Raw genomic sequence first — 26,373 nt, 5'->3', positions numbered from 1 at the left:
GTCAGACAACTTGACAAGGAACCTCATGACAGATTTTGAACCAGCGACACCCAGCTAAACTGCATCCAGATTTCTGATCCACGGAAACAGACATAGCCAATGTTTGTTGTTTTGAACTAAGTTTTGACATGATTTGATGACTAGCAGTAGACAGCTTGCACAATTTTTATCTTGTATCTGTTAGTGTGGTATATGACACTGATAGCTTTTCAAGTATTAAAACCACCTTGCACTTCTGAGATAAAGTCCATTTGGTTGGGTTGTATTGTCCTTTTGATATATTTCTGGGTTTGATTTACTGTTGTTTTGTTAAGAATATTAAAATACTGGTTCATGAGGTTTTTTTTTTTTCTAATGTCTTTGTGTTTGGTCTCATAAAATATGTGGAAAGTGTTCTCTATTTTATGACATAGTTTATATGTGATTGGTATTAACTTTTTCCTTAAGTGTTTGACAGAATTTGCAGTGTAGCCATCTGTACATGGTTTGTTGTTGTTATTTTTTTCTTGGCCTGAGGAAAGTTTTTGAATTACAAATTCAGTTTCTTGAATAAATCCAATAACTATTAGATTTTGTTTTCTTAATGTATCAGTTAATTTCTTAATGTATCAGTTAATGTATAGGGTAGCTATGAGTCGGAATTGACTGGACGGCACTGGATTGAATGTATCAGTTCTGCTAATTTGTTTGTCAATTTTGCTTGAAGTAACATGTGTTAGCATAAAGTTAGACTGTCCCCTTACTGTTCCTTCAGTTTGTTGGGATCCCTAATGATATTCTGTTTTTCAAACCTGATATTTGTGCTCTCTCTGTTTTTTTCTTGGTCACTCTGGATAGGGGCTTTTCAATTTTATCAGTGTTTTCAAAGTACTGACTCTTGATTTTATTTAAACCTCTCCCCATTGGTTGTTTTAAATTTCATTTATTTTGGCTTTTAAAGATTTTCCTTGTGTATCCTTTTGGTTTAACTTGCTTCTTTTATAATTTCTTAAGGTAGAATTTTAGATCATTTGAGATCTTTTCTCCTAATGTAAAAATTTAAAGCCATACCTTTCTTTTTAAGCATTGTTTTAGCTGCATCCCGCAATATATTTTTTCTTTATCATTTAGTTCAGAATATTTCTAGTTTTCTTTGTGAGTTCTTTGACATATGCATGTCGGTTAATTCTTAGATATTTGGGAGGTCTTCCAGATATCTTTGTTACCAATTTATAGTTTAATTCCATTATGGTCAGTGAACATTTTATAATATTTAAATTCTTTTAAATTTGGGACTTGTTTTATGGCCAAGCATATGGTCTCATTTGGTGAATGTTGTATTTGGATTTGAAAAATACATATTCTGTTTTTGGGTGTAGAGTTCTATAAATGTCAACTAGGCAGGTTAATTAGTAGTATTACTGAAGTCTTGTATAGTCTTAGCTTGAATTAGTATTTTAGCACTTCCTGTACAGTATAACTAATTTACAACAGTTTAATTTCATTAACCTTCCCCCTACCTTTTTACTCTTGTTGTCATGTATTTTACTTTCATGTTCAGTATATTATAAACCCCACAGTACATCGTTGACATTGTTGCTTTAAATAGGCAATAGTTTAGAATTGTTTTCAAATGTGTGTGTATATATATGTATATGTATATGTGTGTGTGTGTGTGTATGTGTGTGTATATATATGTATAAAACCCTCATACTTACCCTTTCTGATGCTCTTTATTGTTTCTGAAGTTCATGTGCTTCCATCTTTAGTCATTTCCTTTTGGCCTGAAGAACTTTATTTCTTCAAGGCTTTTTTTTCTTTTTTGTAGTGCGCATGTCCTGGAGACCACTCTTAGCATTTGTCAATCTAAAAACATCTTTTGTTTTAATTCCATTTTTGAAATTTTTTTTTTTCGGGGTCTAAAATTTTAGGTGGACATTTGTTTTATTATTTTGGTTCTTTGTATGTCATCCCATTGTCTTCTGGCTTTCATTGTTTCTGATGAAAGATAAGCCATCATTCTTTTTATTCTCAATGTTTTTCTTCCCCCTGGCTGCTTTTTTTAAGATTTTGTTTTTAACTTTTGTTTTTATAGGTCTGTCTGTGATGTGTCTCAATGTGGTTTTCTTCACATGTAAATTTATTCAGTTTTGCTAGCCTTCTTGAATATCTGGGTTGACACCCTTTACCACCTTTGGAAAATTATTAGCCATTATCTCTTCTAATGTTTCTTCTGTCCTATTTTCTCCTCTCCTGTGTGAACCCAGTTATGTGTTAGATGACTATTATCCCACGTGTCTCTTATGATCGAATATATTTTTTATTCCATTTGTTTTTATTTTAGAGGTTCAGTTTGGGTAATTTCTATCACTGTCTTTGAGTTCACTCAATCTTTGTTTGGCCTTATCCATTCTAGTACTAAGCCCATCCAATGAATAAGTAATTTCTGATATTCTAGTTTTTAGTTCTAAAGTGTCTAGTTACTTTTTTTAGGTAGAGTTCATTTTTGTGTTGAAATTTTTCATCTGTCATTTAGTTCATCTTTTTCTGAATTCTTTGGTATAGTTTATTAATCATTTGAAGTTCTCTTATGCTAATTCCAATATCTGGAACATATGAGAGTGTGCTTCTTTTGACTTTTCTACTGCACATTTTTCTGATTCTTTTAATAAATTTTTCTTTTGTATGCTGGACCTTGTGTTTAACAAAATAATAGAAGCTGAAGTCAATATTATTTTCCCTTAGTAGAGGCATGCCTTGCAACTAAGATAAGGGTGTGATTACTTAAGCTGATTTATGTTATGATCTGTTGTTGGGGTTTTAGCTTCAATTACTTTAAGTTCACCTATAGTTTAAAATTATCTTGAGGGTGTGATCGGTTGTGTATGTGTTTATTATGCTTGTCTCTTTCTAGTAGGACTTTGGTATCTAACCACCTGAAACTACAGAGACCTTTTTTTTTTTTTTTCCTTTCCAACCTACCCCCAAGTTTCCTCTGCCAGTGGCCCCTGACCCTCTTAGTAAAAGTCTTGTAGAGGAGAAGCAATATGTGGTAGAACCAGCTCTGCATTTTGGAGTCCTCCAGATACCAGTTTGTTATGTCATTTCACATATTTGTTGAAAATTCCACTAGTTTCTTGACATCCTGGTAGTGCCATCCTGTCTGTGGCAGGCTTGATCTGCCCTTGTCCCAAATGTCCCCAGTAGTTGCTTCTCTTTGCTTACCTAGGAGAGGCTAATCTCTGTTTGGAATTTAGTTTTTTTTTTTTTTTTTAAACCTCCTTATGTTCGTAGGTCTTTCATATCTGTACAGATCCTAAGGGTTTTTTTCAATTATTATAAAAATTACAGCAGGAACAATGGTCTGTCATAATCTTCTATAGCCTAACAGGAAGTCAGTGAATATACGTTTAAGAGCATATATTGGCTGATCCATATGGTTTTTGTTGACTCCAAGTCTGTGAGAATAGGATGTTATCCAGAATGTGGGGGAACTCCCAATATTTTACCTTCAACAGAATAAACTAGTATATACTCAGTGACCGAGTCATGGCATGGAGTCTTTTTTATATACATGAAAGCTGTTTCTATCCTGCAAATAATAATGGTCTTAATTTGTTGCATGCCACCTTTATTCCTGACTTTGTGCTAGACTGATAATTTTTTTCCCCATTAGTGCCATAGAAAGTGCAACTTAAATGATTTGATGGCCATTTTATTGATGAGAAAGTAGGGCTTCAGGTAGAATAAGTATCCTACCCAAAGCCACAGCTACAAAATGACAAGGCTAGTAACTGAACCTAAGTCTTTTTAGTAAACTTATTTTAGAATAGCTTTAAGTTTACAGAAAAATTTTAAAGAAGAGTACAGAGTTCCTACACACCCCATACCCAGTATTCCGTATTATTAACATCTTGTATTAAAAGGGTCTGTTTGTCACAATTAATGAACAGATGTTGATACATTAACTAACGCATATACTTCATTAAAGTTTCCATATATTTTTTTAAATGTCCTTTTTGATTCCAGGATCCCATTGTGGATTCCACATTACATTTAGTGATCATGTGCCCTTAGGCTCTTCTTGGCTGTTAACAGTTTCTTAGTTTCTCAGACTTTCTTTGTTTTTAATGAATAAGTCCTTTTGAAATTTAAATTTCACTGTCTTTTTTTATTTTTTATGGTGTGAAATGAAAAGCAATAATCACATAAGCATGCTTTAAATTTTTATGTACTTTATTATTTACAGCAAGCACTAATGACAGCTTAATTAAGTAGCTTTCAGATGTGTAAACAATGTAATTAAAATTAAGACACTTCTCTGCTTTGGTTATTAGCTATTTTTCTGTATAGTTCCATATATTTATAAAACCTGTGTTAATGCTGAAATGAGAATAGAAATATTAAAAAAGTGTGCCCATTACAGCCTAAAGGCAGAGCCAACATGGCTCTATAGACAGAAGCAGCATGCCATCCCTCTGGCAGCAAAGACCCAAAACACTGAGTAAAATAGATACAGACGTCAGTCCTGCAACCCTAAGTGCCAAATGAAGGAGTAAAGAACTTGATCAAGCACTGAATAGAATAAGAAACTGACTGAGAACAGAAAACGAGGAGAGCTATGGAATGGAGGTACCCTACCAGCTAACATGGCTGAATTCACCATCTTGGGGATCAGCTGCCAAAGAACTCAGACAGGGAGTACGGGAAGGCAACTTCATGGAGCTCCCAGCAGGAAACAGAGCACCTGGTAACCAGGGATATATGTTTTCTTACCCCACACCTTTCTTCCCTTGTACGAGACCTCCATGTCTTGTCAGCAGGCCACGGTCACTCAGCCGGAAAGATGCCAGTTCACTGCTGCCCGGATTCACCATCTTGGGCTACAGCCGCCAAAGCACTCTGGACAGGGAGTATGAGAAGGCAACTTCATGGAGCTCGCAGCAGGAGACAGAGCACCTGGTAACCAGGGATACAAGCTTTACCCCCTGCCCCCCATCCTTCTTACCTCTGTGAGGCCTCCACTGCTTGCTGTTGGGCCATGGTTGCTCAGCAGGAGTGACACTAGCTCACTGCCGCAGGGGTCTGCCCTGCCCCTACTGGCTGGCCCCTTCAGCCCCATTTTTTGGTTTTTATTTTTCGGTTTGTATTTTTGTTTGCTTAAAAAATTTTTTTTTGGCTTTTTTGTTCTTGTTTCTCTAGCACCCTGTACTATCTCCTCCCCCTTCTTGACAGGCTGTGATGGTTTGGTTTGGTTGCTTTTTTGTTTATTTGATTTTTGAGATTTTTTTTTGTTGTTGCTTTTCTTTCTCTCCCTTCCTTCCTACTCTTTCTCCTGTCCAGCTAGCCCCGTGTGCCATCCCTCTGCCTCTGTGATTTTGTTTGTGATCGTTTGGTTTGTTTCCTTTGTTTTTTCTTGGTTTGGTTTTTTTTTTTTAATTTGTTTTTTGATATTGTTTTCTTGGCCTTCTGTGTTGCCTCTTTCTCTCTCTTCCTTCCTTCCTTTCCCTTCTCCCACTCAGCTAGCCCTGTGTGCCATCCCCTCCCCTTCTTGACAGCTGTGATTTTTTTATTTGTTTTTGTGATTTTTTTTTTTTGGCCTTTTGTGTTGCTTCTCTCTCTCTCTCCCTTCCTTCCTTCCCTGTCTCCCACTCAGCTAGCCCTGTGTGCCATCACCTCCCCTTCTTGACGGGCTGTGATTTTTTGGTTTGTTTGTTCTTTTTTTTCTGCTTCTTTTCTCTCCTTTCGTTTCTTCTGCCTATCCATCCTTGTGCACCACCACCTCCTCTTCTGGAGGGGCCATGCTGCACAGCATGGTTGGGGAGTCACTGTGTGCAGCCTCCGTGTCTGTGCCGCCATCACCAACCTCCTCCCTCAGTGCCATTGTATTTATTGTTTGTTTGGTTTTTGGTCTTTTTTTTGTTACTGTTTCTCTTCTTTCTTTCCCTTCCTTCCTTTCCTCTCTCCCATCCACCCAGCCCCATGTGCCAGTCCCAACTTCTTAGTGGGCTGTGCTGTACTGCTTGACTGGAGAGCCTCTGGCCCATGGTCTCCCCAAGTCTGCGCTGCCTTCACAGGCCAGCTCCCTCAGTGCCATATTTTGTATTTTTCTCTATCTTTTCTCCTCTCCTTTTCCTTCTCCCTCCTGCCTAGGCCCTTTGCTGCCTATGCCCCTTCCTGACGGGCTTTGCTGCGCCACCTGGCAAGAGAGACATTGGCTCACCATCACCCCAATTCTGCCGTGCCCCCAGTGGTTCACCCAGCACCATTTTTTTGTTGTTGTTTTTATTTTTTGTTTGTTTGATTGTTGGTTTCTTCTATTTACTCTTCCCTTTCTCCTGCCCACCTGTCCTCGTGCTCCACCCATGTTGCCTCTTGACAGGCTGAATTACACTACTCAGCTGGAGAGCTACCAGCACACAGCTTTGCTGGGTCTGCCCCACCCCCACCTGCCAAATCCTACCGCACCATCATTTTATTTACTTTCTTTTATTATCTTCTTTTTTGGCCTTTTTTTTCTTTTTCTGCCTTTGTTTTTCTCCTTTCTCCTAACCAGTTAGCTCTGCACATCACATCTTCTCCTTTTTCTCCTTATCTACACCATGCTCCAAGTGCCATGCCTCTGAGTAGTACCAGCACGGTCCTTTGGACCCTGCCCTGCGTTGCCCCCAGCTCCACCTTGTCACCCCCAGTTCGCACTGCAAACTACCCACCCCACTTTTCCACCCCTGTTGGACCTGCACTGCTGCACCATAGCTGAGTGACCAGCCCTACCCACGTGGACCAGGTGGTGAGAAGGATCGTGCCCACAGGTGAACAAGCAACAAAACACACTAAGCCTGCCTGCCCAGGCATAACCAAATAAAACAAAAAAGCAGGACAAAACAATCAAATCTATAATCAATAAACAAAGAAAATGATTCTTGAATGTCCTGGAGACAGCAGACTATATCAAAACATATAAAAAATAGGAGAGAATGGCTATAGAAAGCAACCAAAATAAAAATACCAGATGACCTCCTGCTAGAAGAAAAGGCACTGGAACTACCTTATAAAGAATTCAGAACTCTAATATTCAGAGTTCTCCAACAGATAAAGGAAAATACAGACAAAGGTAAGGAAAAAATAGACAAAATTATGGAAAAGACAGACAAAACAATGGAAGAAATTAGGAAAATAGTGCAGGAACAAAATGTCAAAATAAACAACTAGAAATCATACAAAATACAATTAAAAAAAAAGTAAACTATTTCAGAAATGGACAGTGCAATAGAAAGTTTTAGGAGCAAATTTGAAACAATGGAAGACAGGAACAACGAACTTGAAGACAAATCCTTGGATACTGCTGCATTTGAGGAAAAATCAAAGAAAAGAACAAAGAAAAATGAAACCCTGAGAATGATGTGGGATACCATCAAAAGCAAAAATTTGCATGTGATCAAAGTTCCAGTATGGGGGTAGAAAATGGAAAACACAGAGAGGATCACTGAAGATTTGTTGACAGAAAACTTGCCTAGTATCATGAAAGATGAAAAGCCAACTATCCAAAAAGCTCAGCGAGCCACATACAGGATTGTCTTGGTTATCTAGTACTGCTATGACAGAAGTAACCACAGGTGGATGGCTTTAATAAAGAGAAATCTATTTTCTCACAGTCTAGTAGGCTAGAAGTTTGAATTCAGGGCTTCAGCTCCAGGGGAAAGCTTTCTGTCTGTCCACTCTGAAGGAAGGTCCTTCTCGTCAGTCTTCCACTGGACTAGGAGCTTCTCTACGCAGGATCCCTGGGTCCAAGGACACATTCCGTGCTTGGCACTGTTGTGTTGGTGGTAAGGTCCCCCATGTCTCTCTGGTTGCTTTTCTCTTTTGTATCACAGAAGAGGTTGGCTAAAGACACTATGTAATCTTGTAGATCTCATCAGTATAAAAATATAGCTGCTGCTAATCCAGCTCATTACCATCACAGTGACAGGATTTACAACACATAGGGAAATCATATCAGATGACAAAATGGTAGATAGTCACACAATACTGGGAATCATAACCTACTCAAGTTGACAGATATTTTGGGGGGACACAGTTCAATCCATGACAAGGTTAGACCCCAAAAGGAAAACACCAAGCTTTCATAATCACACTCACTAAAACCAAAGACAAAGAAATAATCCTGAGAGCAGTTTGAGGAAAATGAAAGTTACATACAGAGGGGAGACATTAAGACTAATCTCAGGTTATGCGGCAGAAACCATGCACGCAGGCAGGCAATGGGATGACATATATAAAATCTTGAAAGAAAAAAGCTGCCAAACAATAATACATGCTGCAAAACTTTCACTCAGATATGATGGCGAAATTAGGGCATTTCCAGGTCAACAGAATTTAAGGGAATATGTAAAAACCAAACTTACAAGAATTATGAAAGGGAGTCCTTCGGTTAGAGAAGCAACAACTTCAGACAACAACCTGAATCTAGCACACAAGGCAGATATCAGCCAGAGATAATGAACTCTGAAGAATAAAACAAAACTAGAAAATTTATAGCAGAGAACCAGAGACGTCAGTCTGTAAATGACAACAACATCACAACAATAAAAGAGGGAATAAATGGTATAGGTACAGAACTTTCAGATGAAGAGGAAGTCAAGGCATTATCAAGTAATAAAAGACTGGTTTAAACTTAGGAAGATGGGGTAAATTGCAAGGTAATCACAAAGTTAACAAAACTATCATCAAAATAAAGGAGAAAAACATAAAGTCTCAGTAAACACAAAATCTACAAAAATGAAAAAAATAAAATGTATTCAGCACAGAAGAATAAGAGAAACAAAGAAAATGTCAGCACCATGAAAAAAATGAAAAAGCTCTACAAAATGACAGCAGTAAACTCACACCTATGAATAATCACACTGAATGTAAATGGCTTAAATGCATACATAAATAGAGAGTGACAGAATGGAAATAAAAAGCAAGACCCATCACTATGCTGCCTACAAGAGACACATCTTAGAAATAAAGACATGAATTTGTTAAAAATCAAAGAATGGAAAAAATATAACAAGCAAACAGCTACCAAAAAAGAGCAGGAGTGGCAATACTAATCTCAGATAAAATAGACTTTCAAACAAAATCCACATGGAAGACAAAGAAGGGCATTGTATAATGATTAAAGAGACAATCCACCTTGAAGACATAACCATAATAAATATCTATGTACCCACTGACAGGGATCCAAATACATAAAATAAACTCTAACAGCACTAAAAAGAGAAATTGATAGTTCCACAGTAATAGACTTCATCACACCACTCGGTAAAGGACAGAACACCTAGAAAGAAACTCAGAAAGATACAGAAGATTTAAGGGCCGCAGTCAACCAACTTGACCTCATAGACATACAGAGAACATTCCACCCAACGGTAGCAAAGTATACATTCTTTTCCAGTGTGCATGGAATGTTCCCCAGAATAGACCACATCTTAAGCCACAAAGCAACCCTCAACAAAATCCCAAACAGTGAGATAATACAAACATCTCTGATCACAATGCCATCAAGAGTAGAAATTCACAACAGAAAGAGCAAGGAAGAAAAATCAAATACACGCTGTCTTGGTCATCTAGTGCTGCTGTACCAGAAATAGCACAAGTGGATGGCTTTAACAAAGAGAAATTTGTTTTCTTGTAGTCTGGTGGGCTAGAAGTCCAAATTCAGGGTGTCGGCTCCAGGGGAAGGGTTTCTCTCTGTCTTGGCCTTCTCCTCAGTCCTCCCCTAGACTAGGAGCTTCACTGCACAGGGAGCCTGGGTCCACAGGACACACTCTGCTCCTGGCACTGCTTTCTCGGTGGTGCAAGGTTCCCCTGTATCTGTGCTCACGTCTTTCTTATGTATTTCAAAAGAGATTATCTTAAGATATTATCTAATCTTGTAGATCTCATAACTGCTGCTAATCTGTCTTACTACATCAAAGTGATAGAATTTACAACACATAGGGAAATCACATCAGATGATAAGATGGTAGACAGTCATACATACTGAGTATCATGACCTAGCCAAGTTGAGAAATATTGTTTGGGGACACAATTCAACAATGACACATGGAAACTGAATAACACCCTGCTTAAAAACCACTGGGTAATAGAAGAAATCAAAGATGGAATAAAAAAATTCCTACAATGAAACGAGATTGAAAACACATCATATCAAAACCTTTGGGACACAGCAAAAGCAGTGCTCAAAGGTCAATTTATAGCAGTAGATGCTACACACATCAAAAAAGAAGAAAGGGAAAAAATCAAAACATTAGCTACACAACTTGAACAAATATAAAGAGAACAGCAAAAGAAGCCCACAGCCACCAGAAGAAAGAAAATAATAAAGATCAGACAGAAATCAATGAAATAGAGAATAGAAAAACAATAGAATCAATAAGACCAAAAGTTGGTTCTTTGAAAGGATGGACAGAACCCACAAACCATTGGCCAAATTGACGAAAGAAAAACAGGAGAGGGTGCAAATAACCCAAATAAGAAATGAAAAGGGGGATCCAACTGAAATAAAAAGGATCGTAACAGAGAACTATGAAAAACCATATACTCCAGCAAATTTGAAAACCTAGAGAAAATTGACAAATTTCTAGAAACACACTACCTATCCAAACTAACACAAACTGAAGTTGAAAATCTGAACAGACCCATAAGAAGAGAAGAGATTGAAAAGGCAATGAAAAAAAAAAAACTCCCAACAACAACAAAAAGCCTTGGCCCTGATGGCTTCACTGGAGAATTCTACCAAACATTCAGAGGCTATTTCAGAACATAGAAAAGGAAGGGATACTTCTGAATTTGTTCTACGAAGCCAGCATAACCCTGATACCAAAACCAGGCAAAGACATCACAAAAGAAGAAAATTATAGACCAATATCACTTGTGAATATAGATGTAGAAATTCTTGACAAAATTCTAGCCAATAGAATTCATTATATCTATGTATGTGTGTGTGTGTGTGTATATATATATATATATAAAATATACCACAAGCAAGTGGGATTCATACCAGGTATGCAAGGATGGTTCAACATTAGAAAATCAATCAATGTAGTCCACCACACAAATAAAATAAAAAAATCACACAATCATCTCAGTTGACCAGAAAAGGCAGTCGACAAAGTCCAACACCCGTTCCTGATAAAAACTCTCAGTAAAAATAGGTATAGGAGGGAAATTCCTTAACACATTAAAGGGCATCTGTACAAAACCAACAGCCAACATCATTCTTAATGGAGGTAGGCTGAAATCATTTCCCTTGAGAACAGGAACAAGACAAAGATGCTTTTTATCACCACTCCAATTTAACATTGTGTTGGAAGTCCTACAAAAGATTTACACATAAAAAGAAGCAATCTTAGATGGTTACGAGGCGGGGGAGGGGTAGAAGAGAAAAAACACTAAATAGACAATAGATAACTTGTAGCTTTTGTGAAGGGTAAGACAGTACATAGTAGTGGGGAAGGAAGCACAGCTTGTCCAAGGCAAGGCCTTGGAAACTCCATAGACAAATCCATACTCCTTGAGGGACCAAATTGCTGGGCTGAGGTCTCTGGGGAGCATGGTTTCAGGGAACATCTAGCTCAATTGGCATAACATAGTTTATAAAGAAAGTGTTCTACATTCCACTTAGGTGAGTAGCATATTGGGTCTTAAAAGCTTGTGAACTGCCATCTCAGATATTCCACTGGTCTCGCCTCCATCTGGAGCAAGGGAGAAAGAGGAAAATCAAAGACCCAAGGGAAAGATTAACCCAGAGGACTAATGGACCACAACTACCTCAGCCTTCACTAGACTGAGTCCAGCACAAGTAGATGGTACCACCACTGACTGCTCTGACAGGGATAGCAATAGAGGATTCCACACAGAGCTGGAGAAAAATGTAGAACAAAATTCTAATTCGCAAAATCAAACCCCAAAAAAAGAAAACAGATTTACTTGTCTGACGGGGACTGGAACAACTCAGAGTGTGGTTCCTGGATACCCTTATAGCTTAGTAATGAAGTCACCACTTAGGTTTACCCTTCAGCCAAAGATTAGACAGGCCCATGAAACGAAAAAAAAAAAAAAAAGCGTGTCCAGTTTTAGAGTTGACATTACAGCAGTTTTTGTTCACAGCAAAGAAGATTTGTTTCCTCACACCACAGTAAACAGTGGATTTCAGTCAATCGTAATTGGATAATTGAAACCACATCTAGAAAAATATTTAAACTTTGATTTTTGCTTGATTATTTTTCTATTTTGTTTTTCCAAAAATAAGGAATTCCACTACTACCTGTTGCCATTGAGTTGATTCCAATTCATAGCGACCCTATAGGGCAGAAGTAGAACTTCTCCAGAGGGTTTCTAAGGCTGTAATCCTTCTGGAAGCAGACTACCACATATTTTTCCCAAGGAGTGGCTGGTGGTTTTGAACTGCCAACCTTTTAGTTAGCATTCGAGCACGTAACCACTGCTCCACCAGGGCTCCTGTCCTGCACCACACTTAGGTAAATTAACAGTAATCCCTTTAATATCAGAATAATGTTTATATTCTCCAAATACTTATATACACACACACACACACACACACGTGTATATATATATATGCCCCCCATGTGTTTGTCAGTTTGTCGTACTGTGGGGGCTTGTGTATTGCTGTGATGCTGGAAGCTATGCCACCTGTATTCAGATGCCAACAGGGTCACCCATGGTGGACAGGTTTCAGCTGAGCTTCCAGACTAAGACTAGGAAAGAGGACTCAGCAGTCTACTTCTGAAAAGAATTTGCCAGTGAAAACGTTATGAATAGCAACAAAACATTGATATAGTGTGGGAAGATTAGCCTCCCAGGTTGGAAGGCATTCAAAAGAGGATTGAGGAAGAGCTGACTCCTCAAACTAGAGTCGACCTTAATGACGTGGGTGGAGTCAAGCTTTTGGGATCTTCATTTACTCACATGGCATCCACGACTCAAGATGAGAAGCTGCAAACATCCCTTAATTATCGGAGCGTGGAATGTATGAAGTATGAATCTAGGAAAATTGGAAATCACCAAAAATGAAATGGAATGCATAAACATTGATATCCTAGGCATTAGTGAGCTGAAATGGACTGGTATTGGCAATTTAGAATTGGACAATCATATGGTCTACTGTGCCAAGAACAACAGCTTGAAGAGGAATGGCGTTGCATTCATTGTCAAAAAAGAGCATTTCAAGATCTATCCTGAAGTACAAAGCTGTCAGTGACAGGATAATATCCATACTGCTACAAGGAAGACCAGTTAATACACACACACACACACACACACACAAACTTTTTTTTTTTTGGTAGCAATTTATTTGTTTTAATCAGGGCCGTTGTAAGCTCTGTAGATTGTAATTGGTTGCTATACCTCAAGCAATTGATATATATCGGTTGGTTGACATATTTCACTTTCTCGTTGTTGCTATATAGGTTTTTAAAAATATTCACCTTGTGTCTGTATTCACTTCTTTTAATAAGTTCTTCTTTTTTTCCTTTCAGTGCTTGGTAAAGAAACTAGCTCTTCTGTCTTGTAGAGTTTCTCACATAATCTGAATTTTGCTAATCATGGCATTAATATGTTCTCTAGCCTCAGTATTTCCTTTAAATTGGCAGTTAGCTCTAGAGGTTTGATCATTCTAGGTTAGATATATTTTATTATTTGGCATGATTAACTCATAGACGGCATTTTGTACTTTATTCAGCAGGCACCTAATTTCTGATTGCTTCTTTTTGTGAAGTTAGGAGCTATTGATAATCATTCCCTAGGTCCATTAATTTATCGGGGGTTGTCAAAATGATGATATTCTCCTTCTGCTATCCTTTATTTATTTATTGTCTGGAATACTTTCATGAAGAGAAACTTTGATCAAGTATTTGTATATCCTCAGGCATATTTGTATAGGAGAAGCGTGATATATATTTGATCTTTTCCCTGTTATATCAGCTTTTACAACAGTGAATTGGTTTCCTACCAATCTCCATAGGTGGCCAAAGAGATTTTTTTGAACTGTCATTATTAACTCAAGGATTTAAACATAATTTATGTATCATCCTTTTATTGGGTAGTTGGAGTCTTTTGGTGTCGGTTCCTTAAAGTCCTTTTGAACTGACCATAATACAGTAAAACCTGTTAAAACCAGTTCATTTTAGTGGGAAGTGATATTTAGAAGTACAATTTCATTGCAGGGGGTGTTTATTGCCATTTGTTTGTCATTGTTTCCAGGCCTTGTCAAGATCTGTGCAGGATTAAAGGGTCTTAACTTCATGAATCTTACATATGCATTTACCCTCCTTTTCTGAATATCTCCAACCAATTACTTATTTACCTTATTTTACGATACTCATACAACAGTTTGAAAATAGTGTATGAATACACTACCAACAGAACAGTATGGTTAGTAAAAGGAAATAAAGATTTTTAAAAATTATTTTTATTGTTGGAGTATATTGCCTTAGCAGTATTCAGTCAAATTATTGTTTCAAAATCACTTAGAATAATTCCTCTTTGTGTGGTTATGCCACTAAATGGATATACATCTTGGTTTCATTTTACGTTCTCTTTTTAAGATTGTCTTTTCTTTGTTAATTTATAATTTTTTTCTCTTGAAGAGAGCACCGTGCTGCAGATTATGATATATTTATGTTTATTTTGTTGTTGCTGTTGAGTTGATTCCGATTCATGGCAATGCCACATATATCAGAGTAGAACTGTTCCATAGGATTTTCAAAGGCTGTGACCTTTCTGAAAGCAGAGCATTGGACCTATTTTCTGAGGTGACTGAGCTCAAATCGCCAACCTGTCAGCTAGTAGTCGAGTGCTTAACTATTTGCACCACCAGGGACTCCTTACATATTTGTACTTGGTAATTATTGAGGATTAATTTCTAGAAGTGGAATTGTGTGTGTGAAATTTTGAAATGAACGTATTTCTACCTGTTTTTTTTTTTTAATTTATAGTTTACATTCTGATCATTTATGCACACATTTACCAACACTGGCAGGGCATTAGTCTTTGACAATCTGATAAATCAAAATACAAAATGATACCTTTTGTCACTTTCTTTTCTTACTACTGTGGTTAGTGTTAGTATATTTTCATGTATTTACTCGACTATGTGTAGCTTTTACCTAGTTTTCTTTTGAGGAAAAGTTTTCCGTTTTGATTGTAAAAACTACTTACATATGAACTATAGAAATTTTTGACTGATTTGCTCATTTTCCATTTGCTTTTAAAATTTGTTAGATTTTTATATAGATATCAAAAAAAAGTTTTACATGTAGTAAAGCCTGTCACATTTTCATGTTCAAACCAGTTTATAGGTTTGATGCAGTCTGGTCAAAATGGCAACAATATTTTTCATTGAGCTTTATAATCTTTAATATGTATGTACAATTTAGTATATATAATCACTAGATGTAGTATGAAAAATTTTCAAGTTGATAAATATATATCAATAAAACTTAAAAAATTTGTCTTTTAATAAGTTGTTTTAGAGATCTTCGATCTTATTTTGCTGCTACTGAATTCTTACTTAAAGATGGTATAGAACTAAAAGAATAATGGTAAAGGATTTAGTTGTTTTGAAGCTGACATTTTGTCTAGTAACTTCTAATAATCTGACAGACACAGTGGGGAGCAAAGCCAAACTATTTATTAATTAGAAGGTTTATTCTTTGTTATATGTCCTGCGAATAGAGTATATGCCTAAAAATAAATCCATGATTATAGGGAGAGAGCTCTACTCTCTGTGACGTCCCCTGCTTTCCTAGGAAATATAATTTTTTTTCTCCCTATTCTTTTTATATTTTTTTCAAAATTATTTGAAAACAAGTCTAGAAGGAAGATAGTTATTAAAATGAAAAGTTTGCATAGGACATTTGAATATGCATGAAACACTCAATTTCAAACAGTGAAAGCTGTTGTTAATTTTAATGTTCGCGGCAATTAGTGACAACGGTTAAGGAGACAGGAGTGACGAGTGTTCCTGAGATTTAGTAGCAAGGGCTCCTATAAAGAATTTGTTAGGGAGTAGAAGAATTGCTTATGTTAAACTTTTAAGTGCTCATGCAGTTCACTGTAGTTTCTCTTATGAGCCATGGCTTAGAGATCTTATACTTTTGACCTTAGCATGTGTAACCAGCTCTCTCTTCGTTAATATTTGGGTGCCTGACGTGACCTGGAAACCCTGGTGGCATAGTGGTTAAGAGCTGTGGCTGCTAACCAAAAGGTCAGCAGTTCATACCCACCAGGTAGTCCTTGGAAACTCTATGGCGGGGTTCTAGTCTGTCTTATAGGGTCACTAGGAGTCAGAATCGACTTGACAGCAATGGGTGTGTGTGTGTGGAGTGACCTGAGAGACTCTCTGTTTTTTGTCCAACTTGAAAATCCATGTCTTTTAATTTGACTGTATAGTTCATTTAAATCTAATGTAAATTTTCATGTAGTTAAGTTGAAACTTACCATCTTTCTGTTTGCTTTTGTACCACCTGCACTAAGCAAGAGGCAAGGTGGACAAACCCCACTTTCATTGCTAACTGCATGGCAAGGAACAATATGAACCCAATTCCCACCTGAAAGTGGATCCAGACTTTACTTCTCCACTGCTCCATTCCTTGTCATCGGCCACTTTCATGGTACTTATTCTTTCTGACCCTAACCACATAGAGTTAGGTAAGACTTCATCCCCGGCCACCCTGACACAGGTCAGAACATTTGTAGCCAACTAGGGCCAGGTCATCGGGTACCAGCCATAGGCCTAGAAGTCGATACAGCTCCCCTCTCTTCAGACTAGCTGTCCTTTCTCTCTCTCTGTAGCCACCTGGAGCTAGGACACAAGCTAGAACAACTCTGTCCTTCTCTGACTGCCCATGCAGCCTTTCTCTGTCACCCAGCTACCCAGAGCTGGGTCTTCAAAAATTGACTGACTCTGCAGCCTTTCCTAGACCACCAACCATCCAGAGTTGGGTCTTCATGAGTTAGGACTCTGTCTTTAACTACTGTCTGCATAGCTATCTTCTGAACTATCCACCCCAGGCTAATTCAGAGTCTCACTGAGACTTTCTTTCCAGAGAGATTTTTATCTTCTGCTTACTTTGGATTTAATTTGCTCTTCTTTTTCTAGTGTCTTAAGCTAGAATCTGAGGTAACCGATTTGAAACCTTTCTTCATTTCTAATATTAGGAACTTTGTGCCGTAAATTTTCCCCTGTGTACTGCTTTAATGATATTCTACAAATTTTGGTATACTGTATTTTCATTTTCACTAAATTAAAAATACTTCATAATTTCTGTTTTGCTGTTCTCTTTTTTTGACCTTTAATTCCATTGTGTTAGAGAGTCTACTTTGTATGACTTGGTTTTAAATTTGAGACTTTTTTTTTATGGCCAGAACAGAGTCTATCTTGGTTAAAGTTTTGTGTGCAGTTGAAAAGAATTGTATCCTGCTGTTGTTGGGTAGAGTGCTTCATAAGTGCTCTATAGAGTGTCAGTTAGGTCAAGTTGTTTGATAATATTAGTTAGATCTTCCTTTATCCTTACTGATTTTCCATCTGTGTGTTTTATCAATTATTAAAACCAAACCTGTTGCTGTAAAGTCGATTCCAACTCATAGTGACCTTATATGGCAAAGTAGAACTGCCACATAGGGTTTCCAAGGCCATAATCTTTATGCAAGCCAACTGCCACATCTTTCTTCATGGAGCTGCTGGTGGGTTCGAACTGCTGACCTTTCAGTTAACAGCTGAGTCCTTAACCGCTGTGCTACCAGGGCTCCTTTTTTTTAATCAGTTATTGAGGGAGGAGTATTGAAATACCTGACTATAATCATGGGTTTGTGTATAATCCTTGCAGTCCTATCAGTTTTGCCTCAAAAATTTTGGAGCTCTAATATTAGGTGCATAAAAGTTGAGTTTGTCACATCCTCTTGATGAATTTTGATCTTTCTTTATATTATTATGAAATAATTTTTTTTTTAACCTCTGGTAATGTTCTTTTGATCTGAAATGTACTTTGATTTTAACATAGCCACTCCAGCTGTCTTTTGACTAGTGTCACTGTGAAATACAATGTTCAATATTAGGTCGATTAATCCATGTTGTATGTAGCTCTAGTTTGTTTTTTTTTAATAGCTGCATAGTGTCCAATAGAAAGCGAAGATACCACTTTGATGACTAAGGTACGGCTGACTTAAGCAATGGTCTTTTCAGTTGCCTCATATGTGAAAGCTGAACAATGAAAAAGGGAGTCAGGAGAAGAATTGATACAATTGAACTGTGGTATTGGCTAAGAATAGAAATATATTGTGGACTGCCAGAAGAACAAACAAATCAGTCTTAGAAGAAGTACAACCCTCATGGTCCTTAGAAGTAAGGATGGCAAGTCTTTGGTTTGCTTACCTTGGGCATCTCATCAGGAAAGACCAGTCAGTGGAAAAGAACATCATGGTTGGTAAAGTAGAGGGTCAGCAAAAACAAGGGAAACCCTCAGTGATACGGATTGACACAGTAGCCAAAACAATGGACTCAAACATAGCAAGGATTGTGAAAGTGGTACAGGACTAGGCAACATTTTCTTGTGTTATACATAGGGTCAACACGAGTTGGAGCTGACTTGATAGCAACTAACAACAGCAACAACACCACCACAGTGTCCATTGTATCAGTAAATCATAATTTATCCATTTTATTTTTGATGAGCTGTGGTTACTTTTCTTTTGTAATACTCATTCTCATTGTATTATATCAAGGATGCATACTATCAAGATGACATCACTGTTCAATGTGAATGTTGATCACCTTGTTGTGCGAGAGTGTTTGGTTTCTCTACTGTAATTTTTTTTTTTAATCCCTATCCATAGTGTACTCTTTGGAAGACAGTCACTATATGCTGCCCAAACTTAAAGAGTGGGGAGGATGCTTTACCACCATAAGGGTAGAAAAAAAAATCCATATAAATTATTTGGAATTCTTTTGTAGAGGAGATTGTCTCTTCTCCCCATCTATTTATTTATTCAGTCATTTATTTATGATGAGAATGGCACGTTACCTCTATGGTCTTCCTCTCAAAGACATATTACCCTTGTTGAATCATGACAAAAACACCAGACATATCCCAGTTGAGGGTTTTACAAAACAACTGACCAGTAATCCTCAAAACTCAACATCATCGAAAACAAGGAAAGCCTAAGAAACCTTCACAACAAGGAGAAAAATAAGGAAGCATGACTACTAAATGTAAAGTGGTATCCTGGATAGATTCCTGGGACAGAAAAAGGACGTTAAGGAAAAATTGAGGAACTCTGAATAAAGTATAGGCATATCGAATTTCAGAGCAGAGAACAATACCAGAAATAAAGACATTTCATAATAATATCGGGATTAAAATTTATCAGGAGCACGTGACAGTACTTTTATGCATACAATAACAGAGCTTCAAGTAAAGATTAAACCCACTGCTGTCGAGTTGTTTCCGACTCATAGCGACCCTGTAGGACAGAGTAAAACTGCCTCCAAGTAAAGATACTATCCTAATATGTGTGCACTGGAAGAATACTCTCAAGGGAAGACTGACAAACATGTTGAGATTTGCAAAGGAGTGGGTAGAGAAGAGGGGATTAAATAGGAGCTTTTAGAAAGTTGAGACTACACATAAATCTATACTAGAAAATCCGTAGTAGAGTACTGGAAATATTAATTAGGATATTGTAATGCCTTGGCTACCTCACATGGAATTGGCAGACTATGTTGACCAAGATAAGAGTTTTTTTTTTTTTTAACAAATAAAAAATGATATCAGATTACAGTTTATACTACCTGTATAAACCTCATGAGGTCAGGTACATTGTTTCTTTTTATTGCTGTAACTTAGAGCCTGGCACATTGTAGGTGCTAAATAAATTTTTGTGGAATAAATTGGTACGGTATCCCAAACACCTTGATTTGTATTTGATCATGACATTAACAGGTACTTACAGTTCTATTCTAGGGAAGTGCATTCTGTATCCACTGTTTGATTTGTGAACTTCAGGTGGATTAATTTAGATTATAGAATCTCAAACGATTAGTGTATATTTAACAAAATAGCATTTAAGATTATTTTCCCTATCAATTTTTCATTGACTAGAGTATGAGTTGGAATCAACTCGACTGCAGGGGGTTTGGGTTTTTTCTAGTTTTAGTGTTTCTTAGGTAAGGTAATGAAGTTGTTGTAAAGTAGCTCTAGATTACATCTAGAAATTTTTTATGTTTTAAGTTTTTTTAAGTTTATAAAGAAATTAAATTAGCTTTATTGATTGTGATCTTGGATGGAGAATGATTGAATGTAAAATTCAACATGTCCTTGGGCTCTATTGTACTTAATGTTAGAAGGCTGAAGAAATGTACAGTAACGAAGTGTTTACATATAGTCAGCCATTCAAATGTGAGCAATTCTTATATGATCTCAGATTGATTGGATTTTTCATTCCTAAAAAAGATGACAAAATGTCAATTCAATTGTTATATGAGAAATTAAAGAAGGGAAATACTAGAAAAAGTATATGAAAGTCATGAGATAGACACTGTTTAATAAACTGATGGCTAATAGAAGGAAAAGTAATAAACTGATGGCTAATAGAAGGAAAGCACTCACTGTATTTGAAACTAGTAATTTGTAAAACCACTTTCTTGAGAAGACTATCTTAAAAATAGGTAAACCTCTTTGTGCTCCAATCCCACTAAAATGGTGACAGGGTAGCCAGACTGATCTTAACCTACAAATATATGTTTACTCTTTCCTTAAGGAAAATCTTTGTTTCCTTAACCATGTTTTTTTTTTTTTTTTTTTTTTTAATCACTGGCTTTTATTGCTGAGCATATGGCAGAATAGTTTTTTGTCTTTTTCATTTGAACTGGATTCTTTGGATGCTTTGGCACTGATTGGCCCCAGTGAAGATTGTATTTTCTGTTTCCTTTTGCTTCATAGTCGGCATCAAAAATAATGCGCACCTCCAAAGGTTATAGATTTCCTGCTAAGGCTTTCCTGGCTCCCACAGATGAGGTTTCACAGCTCTGTCTCTTATGCATGGTCTTTGGAGAAGCTTTCTATACGCCTATCCTGATTTGATAATTTGATCTGGAACTAAAAAAAACCCAGTGCCGTCGAGTCGATTCCGACTTATAGCGACCTGATAGGAAAGAACAGAACTGCCCCATAGAGTTTCCAAGGAGTGCCTGGCGGATTCGAACTGCCGACCGTTTGGTTAGCAGCCGTAGCACTTAACCACTACGCCACCAGATCTGGAACTAGACTGCCTTTAAGAGTAAGGAATCAATCTAAATTGGCTCTATCATTATATGCACAAAATGCCAAACAACAAGATAATTTAGTTTCCTAAGCCAATGAATATTATAAGGTACTGTTTTGATCATAAGTGAAAGTTGGACCTACCACAAGAAGTTTTCAGTGGTTGTAAAATAAAACTGGTGGAACTGGTGGCTTATTTTTCCTTTTCTGAAAACGGGAGGAGAAGAGATTATATAGAGTTTTACCTTATTGTTTGCTCTCTCTTGGCAAGTGGTGGTAATAACTTTCTTCTTATGAGACCAGAATAAAAGCAAAATGTAGGTACGAAAATCCATTAGGACCGTCAGGAATAGTTTTAGGCATTGCATAGCATTTACTCTTAACTTACTTCTAATAAGAGATGATAATATTCGAATAAATAGCATCTGTATTGTTATATCAGAAAGCATTTAACACTCTTGTAAATTCTGAGTTTAATGTAATTCTTGACTTTCCATTCTGGAAGTAACTCATTATTTTTTGTCATTTGTTAGAATAGGATGAAATTCTGTTTCTCAGACTGTAATCATCATAAACCTGTTAAAACCCGTTGCAGTCAAGTCCCATAGGGTTTCCAAGGAGCAGCTGGTGGATTTGAACTGCAGACCTTTTGATTAGCCAGCCAAGCTCTTTAAAAACTACACCACAAGGGCTCCATAGTCATTATAGTCTGATCCAAATTTATTTGGTGATCCTTTTAAACAAATATGTAATTGTCTGTTTATAGCAGATAAGAAGCCTCTAATTTTTTCTTTTTAGAATTTGATCCAGTATGCAGAGATGGTTCAACATTAGAAAAACAATTAATGTAATCCATCATATAAATAAAAGACAAGAACCACATGATTTTATCAATTGACGCAGAAAAGGCATTTGACTGTGTTCAGTACCCGTTCATGATAAAAACTCTCAGCAAAATAGGAATAGAAGGAAAATTCCTCAACATAATAAAGGGCATTTATACAAAGCTAACAGCCAGCATCATCCTAAATGGACAGAGTCTGAAAGCATTGCCCTTGAGAATGGGAACCAGACAAGATTGCCCTTTATCACCACTCTTGTTCAACATTGTGCTGGAGGTCCTAGCCAGAGCAGTTAGGCTAGATAAAGAAATAAAGGGCATCCAGACTGGTAAGGAAGAAGTAAAAGTATTTCTGTTTGCAGATGACATGATCTTATACACAGAAAACCCTAAAGAATCCTCAAGAAAACTACTGAAACTAATAGAAGAGTTCAGCAGTGTATCAGGATAGAAGATAAACATACAAAAATCAGTTGGATTCTTCTACACCAACAAAAAGAACATTGAAGAGGAAATCAGCAAATCAATACCGTTTACAGTAGTAGCCCCCAAGAAGATAAAATACTTAGGAATAAATCTTACCAGAGAGGTAAAAGACCTATACAAAGAAAGCTACAAGACACTACTGCAGGAAACCAAAAGAGAACTACATAAGTGAAAAATGTACCTTGCTCATGGATAGGAAGACTTAGCACTGAAAAAATGTGTATTCTACCAAAAGCCATCTATAGATACAATGCAATTCCAATCCAGATTCCACTGACATTTTTTAATGAGATGGAGAAACAAATCACCAACTTCATATGGAAGGGAAGGAGGCCACGGATAAGTAAAGCATTTACTGAAAGAGAAGACCAAAGTGGGAGGCCTCATTCTATGTGATTTTGGAACCTATTATACCACCACGGTAGTCAAAACAGCCTGGTACTGGTACAACAACAGACACATAGACCAGTGGAACAGAATTGAGAATCCAGACGTAAATCCATCTGCATATGAGCAGCTGATATTTGACAAAGGCCCAAAGCCAGTTAAATGGGGGAAAAGACAGTCTCTTTAACAAATAGTGCTGGTATAACTGAATATCCATCTGCAAAAGAATGAAACAAGACCCATACCTCACACCATGCACAAAAATGAACTCAAAATGGATCAAAGACCTAAATATAAAATCTAAAACGATAAAGATCAAGAAAGAAAAAATAGGGACAATGCCAGGAGCCCTAATACATGGCATAAACAATATACAAAACATTATTAACAATGCAGAAGAGAAACCAGGTAACTGGGAGCTCCTAAAAATCAAACACCTATACTCATCCAAAGACTTCATCAAAAGAGTAAAAAGATTACTTACAGACTGGGAAAAAGTTTTTAGCTATGGCATTTCCGTTCAGCTCCTGATCTGTAAAATCTACATGATACTGCAAAAACTCAACTGCAGAAAGACAAATAACCCAATTGAAAAATGGGCAAAGGATATAAACAGCCACTTCACTAAAGAAGGCATTCAGGTAGCTAACAGATACATGAGGAAATGCTCATGATCATTAGCCATTAGAGAAATGCAAATCAAAACTACAATGAGATTCCATCTCACTCCAACAAAGCTGGCATTAATCCAAAAAACACGAAATAATAAATATCAGAGAGGTTGTGGAGAGACTGGAAAACTTATACACTGCTGGTGAAAATGTAAAGTGGTACAACCACTTTTGAAATCGATTTGGCCCTTCCTTAAAAAGCTAGAAATAGAACTACCATATGATCCAGCAATCCCACTCCTTGGAGTATATCCTAGAGAAATAAGAGCCTTTACATGAACAGATATATGCACACCCATGTTCATCGCAGCATTGTTTACAATAGCAAAAAGATGGAAGCAACCAAGGTGCCCATCAATGGATGAATAAATAAATTATGGTATATTCATACAATGCAGTGCAACTCATTGATAAAGAACAATTATGAATCCGTGAAACATTTCATGACATGGAGGAACCTGGAAGGCATTATGCTGAGTGAAATTAGTCAGTTGCAAAAGGACAAGTATTATATGAGACCACTATTACAAGAGCTCAAAAAATAGTTTAAACAGAGAAGAAAATATTCTTTGATGGTTACGAGAATGGGGAGGGAGGAAGGGAGAGGGGTTTTCACTAATTAGGTAATAAAGATAAGAACTATTTTAGATGAAGGGAAAGACAACACTCAATACAGGAGAAGTCAGCAAAACTGGACTAAACCAAAAGCAAAGAAGTTTCCTGAACAAACTGAATGCTTTGAAGGCCAGCATAGTAGGTGGGGGGTGGGGGGGGGAGGATTTGGGGACCATGGTTTCAGGGGACATCTGAGTCAATTGGGAAAATAAAATCTATTAAGAAAACATTCTGCATCTCACTTTGGAGAGTGACGTCTGGGACTTTAACGCTAGCAAGTGGCCATCTAAGATGCATCAATTGGCCTTAACCCACCTGGAGGAAAGGAGAATGAAGAACTTCAAAGACGCAAGGTAATTATGAGACCAAGAGACAGAAAGGGCCACTTAAAGCAGAGACTACATCAACCTGAGACCAGAAGAACTAGATGGTGCCTGGCTACAACCGATGACTGCCCTGACAGGGAACACAACAGAGAACCCCGGAGGGAGCAGGAGAGCAGTAGGATACAGATCCCAAATTCTTGTAAAAAGACCAGACTTAATGGTCTGACTGATACTAGAAGGACCCCAGAGGTCATGGTCCCCAGATCTTCTGTTAGCCCAAGACAGGAACCATTCCCAAAGCCAACTCTTCAGACAGGGGTTGGACTGGACTATGGGATAGAAAATGATTCTGGTGAAGAGTGAGCTCCTTGGATCAAGTAGACACATGAGACTATGTGGGCAGCTCCTATCTGGAGAAGGGATGAGTGGGCAGAGGGTCAGAAGCGCGGGGTCAGGGGCTGAATGGATACAAAAATAGAGAGTGGAGGGAAGGAGCGTGCTGTTTCGTTAGAGGGAGAGCAACTAGGAGTATATAGCAAGGTGTATATAAGTTTTTGTATGAGAGACTGACTTGGTTTGTAACTTTTCACTTAAAGCGCGCACACACACACACGCGTGCGCGCGCACACACACACACACAAGACTTTGACCCATACTTCCCCATAAAGGACACGTGAATAAAGGTCACACTTAAGAACAGAGAGACTTTGTTTAGAAAAATATTTTCATACACAACAACATACCTACACACACCACTCAGGAAGAGTAGTTTTGTTAAAATGTACTTAAGTGGTCTGAACTACTTAATATTACCTATCAAAATATAGATTAACTATGTTAAAAAAAAAAAAAGGGACTTAAATATTAGAAAGAGAATTTAGTCAAGAAACCAGTAGCCAGTTGCTGTAGAGTCGATTCCCAGTCATGGTGACCCTGAGTGTGTCAGAGTAGCATTGTGCTCCATAGGGTTTTCAGTGGATGATTTTTTGGAAGTAGATTGCCAGGTTTTTCTTCAAAGTTAGTCAAGTAAGGAGAATTTATATTTAAGAAAATTTAGTGTTTAATTTTAGTGACTCTGACACTGTCTTGGTACTTAAAAATACTAATCGATGTGTTTATCCTTGCTTTTCTAGTGATATGCAGCTTTCGAGGATCTGTTCCTCAAGGCTTGGTCCTAGAAATAGGAGAAACGGTCCAGATTCTTGAGAAGTGTGAAGGTGAGTAACCCAGCGCCGTGAGTAAAAAAAAGTGAGTAGCAACCTATAAAACACATAACTAGCGATCATTTCTGGCAGTATTATCTTTTGTGCTAATCGATTATAAGCAATCATTTCGAGGCCGTATTTCATCACATTATGAAAGACCATTATAAAATTCTTCCTGATATATGTTTGACAAAAAGGTATGAGCTTTTTTGGCCGTACATAATCTGATATCAACAATTAAATAACTAATCGTTAGTTGTCAGAACATGATTTTACATGTGATGTCAAGTGATTATTATCGATTGTTTACATCCAGTAGGTAATCTAATCTTCCAGCTGTGTTTAACTGCATTTGAATAGAATTTGAATAATGAACTGTAATGGACTTTGAATCAGTTCATTTGCATGTTTCTGTCTGATTGACTAGACATGCTCAGTCATAATGAAAACAAGGCAGTAAATATGCTTAAATGAAAATCGAGTTGATGACTACTTTTTACTGTGACATATATGGATATATTTGCTATAACATTTATG

The 26,373-nt window shown here is 37.2% G+C and overlaps 1 protein-coding gene across 1 annotated transcript in view; it reads left to right on the top strand.

Moving 5' to 3' along the window:
• The window catches only part of DOCK3 (dedicator of cytokinesis 3), a 572,157-nt gene that overhangs the window by 107,728 nt on the left and 438,056 nt on the right, over nt 1-26,373 (top strand). Inside the window, exon 2 of the mRNA XM_064274461.1 lies at nt 25,765-25,848. Within this exon, the coding sequence (XP_064130531.1) occupies nt 25,765-25,848 (84 nt within the window). The remainder of the gene's footprint in view (nt 1-25,764; nt 25,849-26,373) is intronic.

Source organism: Loxodonta africana, chromosome 22 (assembly GCF_030014295.1).
Source record: "Loxodonta africana isolate mLoxAfr1 chromosome 22, mLoxAfr1.hap2, whole genome shotgun sequence".
NCBI classification, from domain to species: Eukaryota; Metazoa; Chordata; class Mammalia; order Proboscidea; family Elephantidae; genus Loxodonta; species Loxodonta africana.
Note: the sequence above shows the minus strand (reverse complement) of the source record. Positions and strands in the feature narration are given on the sequence as shown.